Source organism: Nematolebias whitei, chromosome 3, assembly GCF_014905685.2.
Source record: "Nematolebias whitei isolate Nwh7 chromosome 3, NemWhi1, whole genome shotgun sequence".
NCBI lineage: Eukaryota > Metazoa > Chordata > Actinopteri > Cyprinodontiformes > Rivulidae > Nematolebias > Nematolebias whitei.
Window position 1 is genome coordinate 4,870,574 of NC_056500.1, and position 11,149 is coordinate 4,881,722.

General features: G+C 43.8%; 1 protein-coding gene across 1 annotated transcript in view; it reads left to right on the forward strand.

Moving 5' to 3' along the window:
- Nucleotides 1-7,504, forward strand: part of si:ch211-191a24.3 (tensin-3) — a 57,437-nt gene extending 49,933 nt beyond the window's left edge. The window contains exons 17-26 of the mRNA XM_037697901.1: nucleotides 595-1,040; nucleotides 1,273-1,356; nucleotides 1,485-1,616; nucleotides 1,822-1,914; nucleotides 2,823-2,900; nucleotides 3,071-3,148; nucleotides 3,232-3,400; nucleotides 5,024-5,092; nucleotides 6,601-6,630; nucleotides 7,313-7,504. Coding sequence (XP_037553829.1) covers nucleotides 595-1,040; nucleotides 1,273-1,356; nucleotides 1,485-1,616; nucleotides 1,822-1,914; nucleotides 2,823-2,900; nucleotides 3,071-3,148; nucleotides 3,232-3,400; nucleotides 5,024-5,092; nucleotides 6,601-6,630; nucleotides 7,313-7,454 — 1,321 coding nt within the window. The 3' untranslated portion in view covers nucleotides 7,455-7,504. The remainder of the gene's footprint in view (nucleotides 1-594; nucleotides 1,041-1,272; nucleotides 1,357-1,484; nucleotides 1,617-1,821; nucleotides 1,915-2,822; nucleotides 2,901-3,070; nucleotides 3,149-3,231; nucleotides 3,401-5,023; nucleotides 5,093-6,600; nucleotides 6,631-7,312) is intronic.
- Nucleotides 7,505-11,149: the final 3,645 nt, after the last annotated feature.

Below are 11,149 nucleotides of genomic sequence, written 5' to 3' on the forward strand. Positions count from 1 at the left end.
CCATCCATCCATCCATCCATCCATCCATCCATCCATCCATCCATCCACTTGTTCCGGTGTCAGGTCTCGGTGCAGCATCTTGAGCAGGGAGGCCCAGACATCTCTCTCCACAGCCACCTCTTCCAGCTCTTCTGGGAGGACTCCAAGGAGTTCCCAGGACACGCTGGAGAGACTCCTGGATCTTCCCTGGGGTCTCCTCCCAGTCAGATATGCCCAAAACACCTCCTTAAGGTGGTGTCTGCAGGGTCCATCCTTACCAGAGTTCATGACCAGAGGTGAGGGGAGGATTTTAGACTGACCGGTAAACAGAGAGCTTTGCCTGACAGCTCAGCTCCCTCTTCACCTCAATGGACCGGCACAAAGTCTGCAATACTGCAGACACTGCACCAATCCATTTGTCAATCTCACGCTCCATTCTTCCCTCACTCGTGAACAAAAACCCCGAGATACTTGAACTCCTCCACTTGAGGCAGAACCTCACCCTCGACCTGAAGAGAACAATCAGACTGAGGACCACGACCTCAGATTTAACGCTCACGTCTCATACTTCATATAATTCACTGCATTTATCTGTACTTGTCTCTCCTCCTGCAGCTCCACTCCTCCTCCACTTTGGCTCGACAGAACTCCAAACTCCCTGAACTCCCCATATCCCCCCCAACCTTCACCCCCTCTCTCCCTCCACTCCCCCAATGCCCACAGTTCTCCCAGGGGAGCGTCGAGGGGCCCGAGGGTGCGCAACGGGGCCAACAGCACAGATTTGTCCTCGTTGTTGATTTTGGGCAACGGCGGCCTGGATCACAGCCTGTTGGACGCCGTGGAGGGTCTCGGGAGTCTGACTCTCGGGGGAGACGGGGGGCTCGCGCCGCTGCTGCCCGAGAAAAAAAGAGCAGGTGAGGGGGGAGAGCTCGGCTCACGCTCCCCACCTCTGAGCGGATTCTCCAGCCCTCACAGCGACAGCGGCTTCAGCATCCGGTTCTCCTCCTCCATGACCCCTGACCCGCTCAGAGGACTCGCTGAGGCCCATTCACCCGGAGCAGGTACCCTGACCCAGTAGGAGGGACACTCTGACGCCCCAGTCCATTTGTTCAATGACTGTTGTTGACATCATCTGAAAACTGAAGCTGCAAAACCTTTTCGTTCCTTCTGAATTTATCCAGAAGATAAAACTGTGCTTGCTGATGTTCCACATGACCAGAGGTTTTCTTTGTACCATTTTGGACTTGAAATCCACCTGAAACCTAAAAGAAATCCTTGATTTGTGTCTCTCAGATTCAGGCAGTAAGCAGGATAATGTGAAGTTTGTTCAGGACACATCTAAGTTCTGGTACAAGCCCGACATTTCCAGAGACCAAGGTAAATATTGGCTTTGGAGCAGAAAGCCTAACGGCCACTTGTGAGCAGATAATACACCCTTGTGCAAAGTTTTCCTCCTAACTTCTGCCTCTCGCTCTGCTTCCTCTCTCTGTTGACCCACCGGACAGCCATCGCAGTGCTGAAAGACAAAGAGCCGGGCTCGTTCATCGTCAGAGACAGCCACTCGTTTCGAGGGGCCTACGGATTGGCCATGAAGGTGGCCACGCCTCCTCCGACTGTGTTACATCACAGTAAAAAAGGTCCGAAACTTAAGAATCAAAGACAAACATTGCAGAGCTTTTTTTTGTGTGTTTGTTTTATACTTGAGAACGTCGCAGTAATGAAAATAGACGTCGGAGTTAAAAAGGTCATCTGCGTGAGCCGTTTCCTTCCTCCAATTATTCCTTTCAGCTGCGCACTCAATGCTTTTGTCCTGAAATGTTGTTTTTATTGACATTTCTGCAGGAGACCTGTCCAACGAACTGGTTAGACACTTCCTGATAGAGTGCACGCCGAAAGGAGTTCGCCTCAAAGGCTGTCCCAACGAGCCGTACTTTGGTGAGACTCTTGCAAAGCTACAGCGTGTTTCCTACTTTATTTTTTCCATTTTTAAATACCGTATTTTTCGCCGTATAAGTTGCACCTTTTTGTATAAATTTGCAAGTCCTGCGACTTATACACCAAAGCGACATATTTGTCTTTTTTCTCATATTTATAATCTAATTTTTGGCTGAGGTCTGACGATTTAATTCATTCTGACATGGAAAATATTGAACACTACCATTTTCAGCCACTAGAGGGCGGTCGACTAATATGACAAGCCAAGTGCCTCATTAATAGGTAAAAGTGGCTATTAATGAGACACTTGGCTTGCCGTATAAAGCCACCTTCATCTCGCTCCAGAACTCCTGGAGCAAACGTCAAATCAGCTGCATTTCACTGCGCCGCCCAGGTGAAATGCAGCTGATTTGACCATTAAAGTGCATTTATTAAGGAAAAGTTCAACTGAGACACACCTTTGCTATAATTATGAGCAAACAAATAGTTTTTAAGTGTTAATCTTGTTAAATTCTTGTTAAAGTCCTCCCATACTGCAGCCGCCATTTGGCAGCCAATCGATTTTTGGCACAACACTGGCCCACCTGTCCGGGTGGTCAGCGGTGATACATAATAGATGCGACTTATACGGCGAAGAGACATATTTATGGATTATTCCACTTTATCAGACATATTTGGACTGATGCGACTTGTACGGCAGAAACTATGCTACCTAAAAAGCTGAAGTAGTGCAATTGGTGTATTCACAAAACAAGGTTTCTTTGTAAGTTCCCTCCTCTTCCTCAGACGTGTTCGATGAAGCAGGTTTATTGTAGGGCTTTTGTTTCCTTTACTTCCCTCTGTCGGTGAGACGTGTCGAGTGCGGCGGTGTTTGTTCTGGTTCATGAGAAGTTTCTCTGCCCCGTCAGGAAGTCTCACAGCTCTGGTGTGTCAGCACTCCATCACCCCCCTGGCTCTGCCGTGTAAACTCATCCTGCCTGACAGAGGTAAACAGTCTGTGTCGCAGTTTGTCACGAAATTAGAGCCGGGAATTCAACCCTGACGTGTGACCAGCAAAACAAAGCAAAGCCATTTCTGTTCCGTTTACAGATGATAGAAAACCGAGCATATAAGGTGTTTAATGTGAAATCATCTCATGGACGTTTTGTTTCTTCAGACCCGCTGGAGGAGCTGAATGACTCTTCACCACCGTCTGCAACAAACTCTGCAGCTGAACTTCTCAGACAGGGTGCAGGTAACGGCACCTGGAGTGGATTTATAGCTAAAGCTCGCTGCGTATAAATTTAATCCATTCTCCTGCAATGTGCATGTTTACAGCGTGTAACGTGTGGTACCTGGGCTCCGTGGAGATGGAGTCTCTGACGGGACAACAGGCGGTCCAGAAGGCGACCACGGTGACGCTGTCCGCTGACCCTCCGCCGCCCTCCACCGTGGTCCACTTCAAGGTGTCGGCTCAGGGAATCACGCTCACCGACAACCAGAGGAAGTGAGTGTTAGAGCGTCGGCAGGAGGAGTAGAACTGGCCACATCCATCCATACATCCATCCATACATCCATCTATTATCTTCCACTTGTTCTGAAGTCAGATCTCGGGGCAGCAGTTTGATCAGGGAGGTCCAGACATCTCTTTCCACAACCACCTGTTCCAGCTCTTCAGGGAGGACTCCGAGGTGTTCCCAGGCCAACCGAGAAACAAAGTCTCTCCAGTGTGTCCTGGGTCTCCTCCCAGTCGGACATGCCTGAAGCACCTCTTAGGGGGGTACCCAGGGTCCATCCTGACCAGATGCCTGAACCACCTCAACTGGCTCCTGTCGATGTGGAGGAGCAGCGGTTCTACTCTTAGTCTCTCCTGAGAACTGAACTTCTCACCCTGTCTCTAAGGGAGCGTCCAGCTACCCTGCAGAGGAAACTTATTTCAACCTCCTGTATCCACAATCTCGTTCTTTCAGTCTCTACCCAGAGTTCATGACCATAGTTGAGGATAGGAACATAGACCGACCGGTAAACGGAGAGCTTTGTCTTACAGTTCAGCTCCCTCTTCACCACAACGGACCGGCAGAGTCCACAACACTGCAGACGCTGCACCAATCCATCTGTCAATCTCACGCTCCATTCTTCCCTCATTCATGAACAAAATCCTGAGATACTTGAACTCCTCCACTGAAGGCAGAACCTCACCCTCGACCTGAAGAGAACAGTCCACCCTTCTCTGACTGAGGACCATGGCCTCAGATTTGGAGGTGCTGATTCTCATCCCAGCTGCTTCACACTTGGCTGTGAACCGCTCCAGTGAGAGCTGGAGATCACGGCACGATGACGCCAACAGGACCACATCATCTGCAAAGAGCAAAGATGGAATCCTGAGGCCACTGAACCGGACTCCCTGCACCCCCTGGCTGCACCGAGAAGTTCTGTCCATAAAAGTTATGAACAGCATCGGTGACAACGGGCAGCCCTGGTGGAGTCCAACTCCCACCCTGAAAGGATCAGACTTACTGCAACGTGAACCAAACTCTCGCGCCTAAGAGCCCAATAAAGAACTGGCAAAATGAAAAATAAAAACAGGAATGTGTCTGAGTAAAAACACAGATGCTACAAATAATTCTTGTATTGACTTTTCAATGAATCGTTGAACGTGTTTTAACTGTTTTTGAGTCATAATAGCTCTTTGGACTCCGCTTCCTTTTTAAATTCGAACATCTCAGCAGGACGTCAGCGGCTCTGTTAGCGACTCACGAACAGTCACAAACAGCCTGAAGAGGGGCTTGTCTTCGCAGACTTATCACAGAATCATTTTATTTTAATAATTAGTGCCAGAAACCAAAATTAGCAGAACATTTTTTTATTATTGTTGCTGCTAATAAACATAACTTGTTTGTTTGACGGAAGCTTCTAAGTTGCAGAATTGGGCACAAGTGCTTAAAAATGAGTAAAAAGTCAGAATAAATTACGTTTGAAATATTATAAACGAGGTAAAAGTGGGAAATATCAGAAAAATAAGACGAGCTAGACCATAATTTCCCATAATGACCATGGTTTGATTAAAAATCGCTTTAAAAAAAAGGAGATTATAACACAAGATTTGGCGATTGCTTGTTTGTTTCTGCAGGTTGTTCTTCAGGAGGCACTACGCCGTCAACACCGTCATATTTTGTTCTTTGGACTCGCAGGGAAGGAAGTGAGTAAAAAATACTAACAATAAAACTTTCCACTAACAATTTGGAACGGTTGTTGACCGCTGCAAGGACTTCTGGGGCATATTTAAAGTCTGTAAAACAAAATTAATGTCCAATTTAACCATGTTGCTTGTAAGTAAATGATAAATTTATGCCTCCAGCCGGAGCTTTCAGGAGGCCAACCACAATCTACAGAACCTCCGCTGGAAGCTTGTCAGCTTATCTAACGAGGCAGGCACAATGTCACAGAGGAAAATAATAATGATGATGTCAAATATATGTTACAGCAAAGGTTGCCAGGTTTCCTAACAAACTTTCTCCAAATGAAATCCATCAGTAAATCTTCGTTAAATTCACGCCACCAAATCAAAGCTACTGAGTTCCTGCAGCAGAAAGATTTGACTTTTCTGTGTTTGAACATTTAATCCAGAATTATCTGGTCTGATTACCGTACTTTCCGCCATACAAGTCGCATCAGTCCAAATATGTCTAATAATTTGGAGAAAAACATACATTTGTCTCCTCGCCGTATAAGTTACATCTGTTATGAGTCACCGCTGACAACCTGGAAATGTGTGCCAAAATTGTAAATGGCGGCTGCAGGAGCGTGCACGAGAGGACTTTAACAAGAATTTAACAAGATTAACACTTAAAAACAATTTGTTTGCTCAAAATTATAGCAAAGATGTGTTTCAGTTGAACTTTTCCTTAATAAATGCACTTTGACGGTCAAATCAGCTGCATTTCAAAAATCGATCTGCAGCTGCGGGAGCGTGCAGAGGGAGGGCTCGCTGTGCATTTCTTCGAAATTTAACCAGATAACCACCTAAAAACAATTATTTGTTTGCTCAGCTTTATAGTAAAGGTGTGTCTCAGTTGAACTTTTACTTAATAAAAGGACTTTAATGGTCAAATCAGCTGCATTTCACCTGGGCGGTGCAGCAAAATGCAGCTGATTTGACGTTTGCTCCACGAGTTCTGGAGCGAAAAGAAGGTGGCTTGTATGGCAAGCCAAGTGTCTCATTAATAGCCACTTTTACCTATTAATGAGGCACTAGGCTTGCCATATTGGTCAACCGCCCTCTAGTGGATGAAAATGGTAGTGTTCAACATTTTCCATAACAGAATGAATGAAATCGTCAGATCTCAGATAAAAATTGGTTATAAATCTGGGAAAAAAACGTATATTAGTCGCTTTGGTGTATAAATCGTAGGGCGTGCAAATTTATGCAAATAGGTGCGACTTATACGGCGAAGAATATGATAGTTGAAATCGATTAATAAAAATAAGCTGTTCTGGTTTGAACTCCCGCCACTTTCCAACATTTTTCTTTGCCTCAGTTGAATCTTAGTGATTTCATCGCTCAAACTGGACAAAAGCTTGAAAATAAATGTTGAAATTTATGTTGAAATAACTAAAAGGTCAGAACAGCAAACAATATATAGATCATTAATTCATTTATTTAAATCCTATTAAAACTGTTAACACGTTTCATTTTGTCCCAAACAGGTGGACGAGGGGCAGCGGCTCCACTGCAAAGTAAGTCCATCTCAGAGACTTTGTTTCTGAGAAATGTTTGTTTTTATGAATCTAAATTATCCAGAAATTATGTTTTGCATGGCACATCACACAGTTAAAGATGTATTAGTTTATACATTTTAAAAAAAAATTTTAAACATCAACTTTGGACAGTATTGTATGGCATTATGATTTTTTTTATAAACTTTAAAAGAAAATAGTTTTGCCCAGTTTCATTGAATTACAAGTGGAGATGAATGCGTAAACACATTTAGCTCATTGTTGTGTCTATAAACCATAAAACGTTGTGTCAGAGGCTTAAGGTTATTACAGTAACGGAGTCGGAGAACGGTCCGAGCTTAGCTGCACGTTGCACATGCACAGAAACAGTTCAGATGGTACAGTCCATTTTAGGAGCGTTTTAAATCATTAGACACGATAGGTATCTGTTTACATATCAAATAATGTATTATAAAATGCAGAATTGGAGAAAATATAGCATTCATATATTTCTAATACCTTTAGCTAGACTTGGAAAGTCCAAATCAAATTGAATGAACCTCTGATTCATACTTAGAATCCTTGTTATGATATTTGAAAGAAAAACATGGAAAAAGCTCAAGTTTTGCATCACGATTATCACGTTTTAAAAAGTTAATCTTAATCAGATCGAAATAAACAGTTCTGTGTGTTTGTCTTCCAGGATATTTGGGTTTGTAGCCAAGAAATCTCAGAGTGACACTGAAAACGTGTGCCACCTGTTTGCTGAGCACGACCCGGAGCAGCCGGCCAGCGCCATCGTCAACTTTGTCTCGAAGGTCATGATCGGCTCGCACAAAAAATGAAAGGACAAGGAGGACACAAACATCCCTTCAATATGAAAACATAAAAAGGAAAGACTTGAAATCCTGACTTGTTGCAGAATGAACTCTGCGTGCCCTGCAGGATGTGGCCACCAGATGGCGCCAAGCTCTAATTTATACAGATTACCGGCAGGAAACGACCTCCAGGTTTGTTCCTGGGGCTTCTGGTCAAAACCATCATTACCACCAACTTTATTCACAAAAGTTACAGAACAAAAGTACATTTTAATCACTGTTGGACTTTTTTTCCACAATATGTTAAAACATTTCTAAATGCTCTCCATCCCGGTCATCTACTGGAGGGCATTAATTATTTCTTAAATTGTAGCTTTTTTTTAAATTATAAATAATGCACAGATTGAGTTTCAGTACCAATAAACATATGATAATTATTTTTATGAAAGCAAAAGCAACAAAAATGTTGAATATAAATAAATAAAAAGTTTTTTTGTACTAATATTTGATTTATTGTGCATTTTCATATTTATACCATGTTAAAGATGTATAAAAATTGTGTTTTCTAAATATGCCTGTCATATATTTTGTACATTAGAATAACAGGAAATTATATTGCATATTTTATTGAAAGGGCCATTATTTTATCTACCTACATGCATTTGTTGTACTAATATGGTTGTTAATACTGTGTTGTTAACCTGAATACATGTTTATGTACAGCTCGAGTCTCATGTCTGTTTTTTCCCCACAAATTTGTAAATAAAGTTCAGCACAGTGTCTCTGATTATAAGGCCTCATTTAAAGTGTTGGTTTTATGCAAAAATAAAAGAACATTATTAATTTCGTAAAGACTTAGGTATCTTTTCTGTAAACAAAGGCACATGTTGAAGGGCAATCCCCTTTCATGCCAGTTTTATATTAAGCTCATCTCAGAGTAAGTGCTGTGAAGGATTCTCAGCGACTACCACATACAATTTTAGCACATTTGTCAAACTGACCGAGCCGTTTTGATTATTGTGTTTTGATTTGGATATGATACGGTGCTAATACCTTATTTTATTAACCACATGTTTGTTAAATGTGGCCTCAGATCATCCAAGGTCAACAAATGCATAAAAATTCATAAATAAATAAAAAAGGTCCATTTCCATATATTTGTGTTGCAGTTTACAGTTTTTGCCAGTAGATGGCAGAAATGAGTAATTGAATTGGGTTTTCTGAGCCGAAACTTTAGGAGGTTTCTGGGAAAATTCATGTTTCCTGTCTGTTCAAAGCAGGGATCTTTAAGAATCATGTGAGGAAACTTGTCACACTGTGTGTATCTAAATGAGATAAAGAGAGTAATGGGGGGGGGGGGGGGGGGCTAAAGCCTCATGCATCTCCAGGTGCCTCTCAGACAGACTGACTGCCATCAGATGCTCTGAAGGAAGCTCGTTCTGTGTCTCTGCAGGGAAGCAGAGAGGCTGGAAGTGGGACAGAGATGTGGGGACACACTCGCCGTCCTGCCTAGGCAGGCCTGGGTGGGGGGGGGGGCAACATGGAGGGTGAGGGGTGCAGTGATGGTGTGTGTGTGTGTCTGTGCAAGCCTGAGAGGTGGGGGTGGCTTTCGGTGGTGGATGACCTCACCATTACGGGAAACTTTCCCACAGCCTGCACACAAAGAAGGCCGTCAAAAGGTAAAAAGGACGAGAAAGAATAGAAATTTAACGCAGTGCGTAAAAGACGGGAGGCAAAGTACGGAAGAGCGGTTGGTGGATGAGAAAATGCTTGTTTCGGAGGGGGAGTCGTGTTGCCTTTTCAGGCCTGCACAGATTCTCGGGGTTGATCGAGCCTCCGCTCCCAGTCTGCTGAGTCACCTGCCACCATTTTCTCCCCCTGCTGGCTCTGCCTTTGCAATTCCTGTCAGGCTGCACACCAGCACCTGGCGGCAAGGTGCTTCTCACTGCCGCCACCGGACAACATCACATTCCTGGCATTGCTCGCTGCGAAACCCAAAAGATCGGCTTCCATTAGGGAAGGCCTCCCTCACAGAGTCCCTCTCCGACCCATGGCCTCCTCTGACTTTATTTGAGTTAGCTATTTGAAGCCTGTGCTAAGTGCGCTGCTGGCTACATGGGGGGGAACATACACACACTCCGTCTCACACACTAAAAACCACAATGAGCCACAAGTAATCCCACTCCTATTTTAAATTGGGACAGTGCCTGCAGGCCTGACTCCAAAAAGTACAGATTTTCGTTTTATTTTTCCGTGTTGCACTGAATCGGAGAAGCTTATCAGACTAAAAATAAAGCAACACGACTAAATATTTATTATATGGAGGAAGTCAAGTCAGCAGCTACCCAGATCAGGGCCAAAAGAGTGAATTTCAACCATCTAAAACAACTCAAACATCAAATTTATCATTTCAAGGGAACAATATATTTACAACTATTACACAAGTAAAACTTCCTTGACCAAAAAGATCTATCTTCCTCTGTAACGTGTTCACTGAATGCATCCTGAATGGTTAAGTGTCGCTGTTCTGAGAATCGAGTAATTGCAAAACTAAAGATGGCATCCTTTTTTTCTGGAGTTACAAGGGCATTCGTAAAATCCAGTTAGACCGAGAAGAATGGTCTGTAGTGGGGTTTAGCAACAGTTAGCGTAGCATAAGGATCAGATTTGGTTGGAAAACTTGGAAACAGCTGAAGTTTTTCTTTTGGCTGCTGTCTTCTGCAGCGGTCGGCACAATTAGCACAATTTGAAAGATTTGGCAACTGTTTTATGCTGTAGACCCTTCACATCACAACCTGAGCTCAGCTCCGCAGCTTCAGGGCTACGAGACGTCGGCACTGACCCCTCGAGCTACTGCAGCCCCAAACAACAGCTCAAGTTACTACGGCTAAAAATATATATATATATATTCAGTCCATCCATCCATTATCTTCCGCTTGTTCTGCAGTCGGGTCGTGGGCAGCAGCTTGAGCACTTCAGTGTTTGCTAAACAAGCTTTGAGTCGGAGTTATTCTGATGAAAAGTTCATTCTTAGAATAGGTCATGCTAACCGTTAGCTTGAGTCTGCCATGAGAAATTCTCCTTGTGCAGTTTACAAAATCTCATTCTGGTCTGCGATACAAATATTATTTAGAAACAAGGAAACACGACAGGCTCTACTTCCTGAGGAGGCTTTTTAAATTTTTTATTTTCATTACTTTATTTTACCAGGAAGAAATCCATTGAGATCATCAATCTCTTTTACAAGGATGTCCTTGACAATATGCAAATACAGCCACACAGTCTTAAAAATGGTACAATATATTGAGTTCTTCAGTATCTGCAGGAAACTGCTGCTGATGTTCTACCAGTCTGTGGTAGCCAGTGTCCTCTTCTGTGCTGTGGTGTGTTGGGGGGGCAGCATTAAGAGGAGAGCTGCAGGACGACTTGACAGGCTGGTGAGGAAAGCTGGTTCTGTGGGAACCAGTCCCTTACATCGGTTACAGAGAAAAGGGCCCTCAGTAAGCTGCTGTCCATCATGGACGATGCTGATCATCCTCTGCATGGCGCCATCATGAAGCAGAGGAGCTCCTTCAGTCCCAGCCCTGCTCCACGGACAGATTCAGGAAGTCCTTTGTCCCGCAGCCATCAGACTGTTCAACTCCTCCCCGTACTTACTTACTTACTTACTTACTTTCTATCTATCTATCTATCTATCTATCTATCTATCTATCTATCTATCT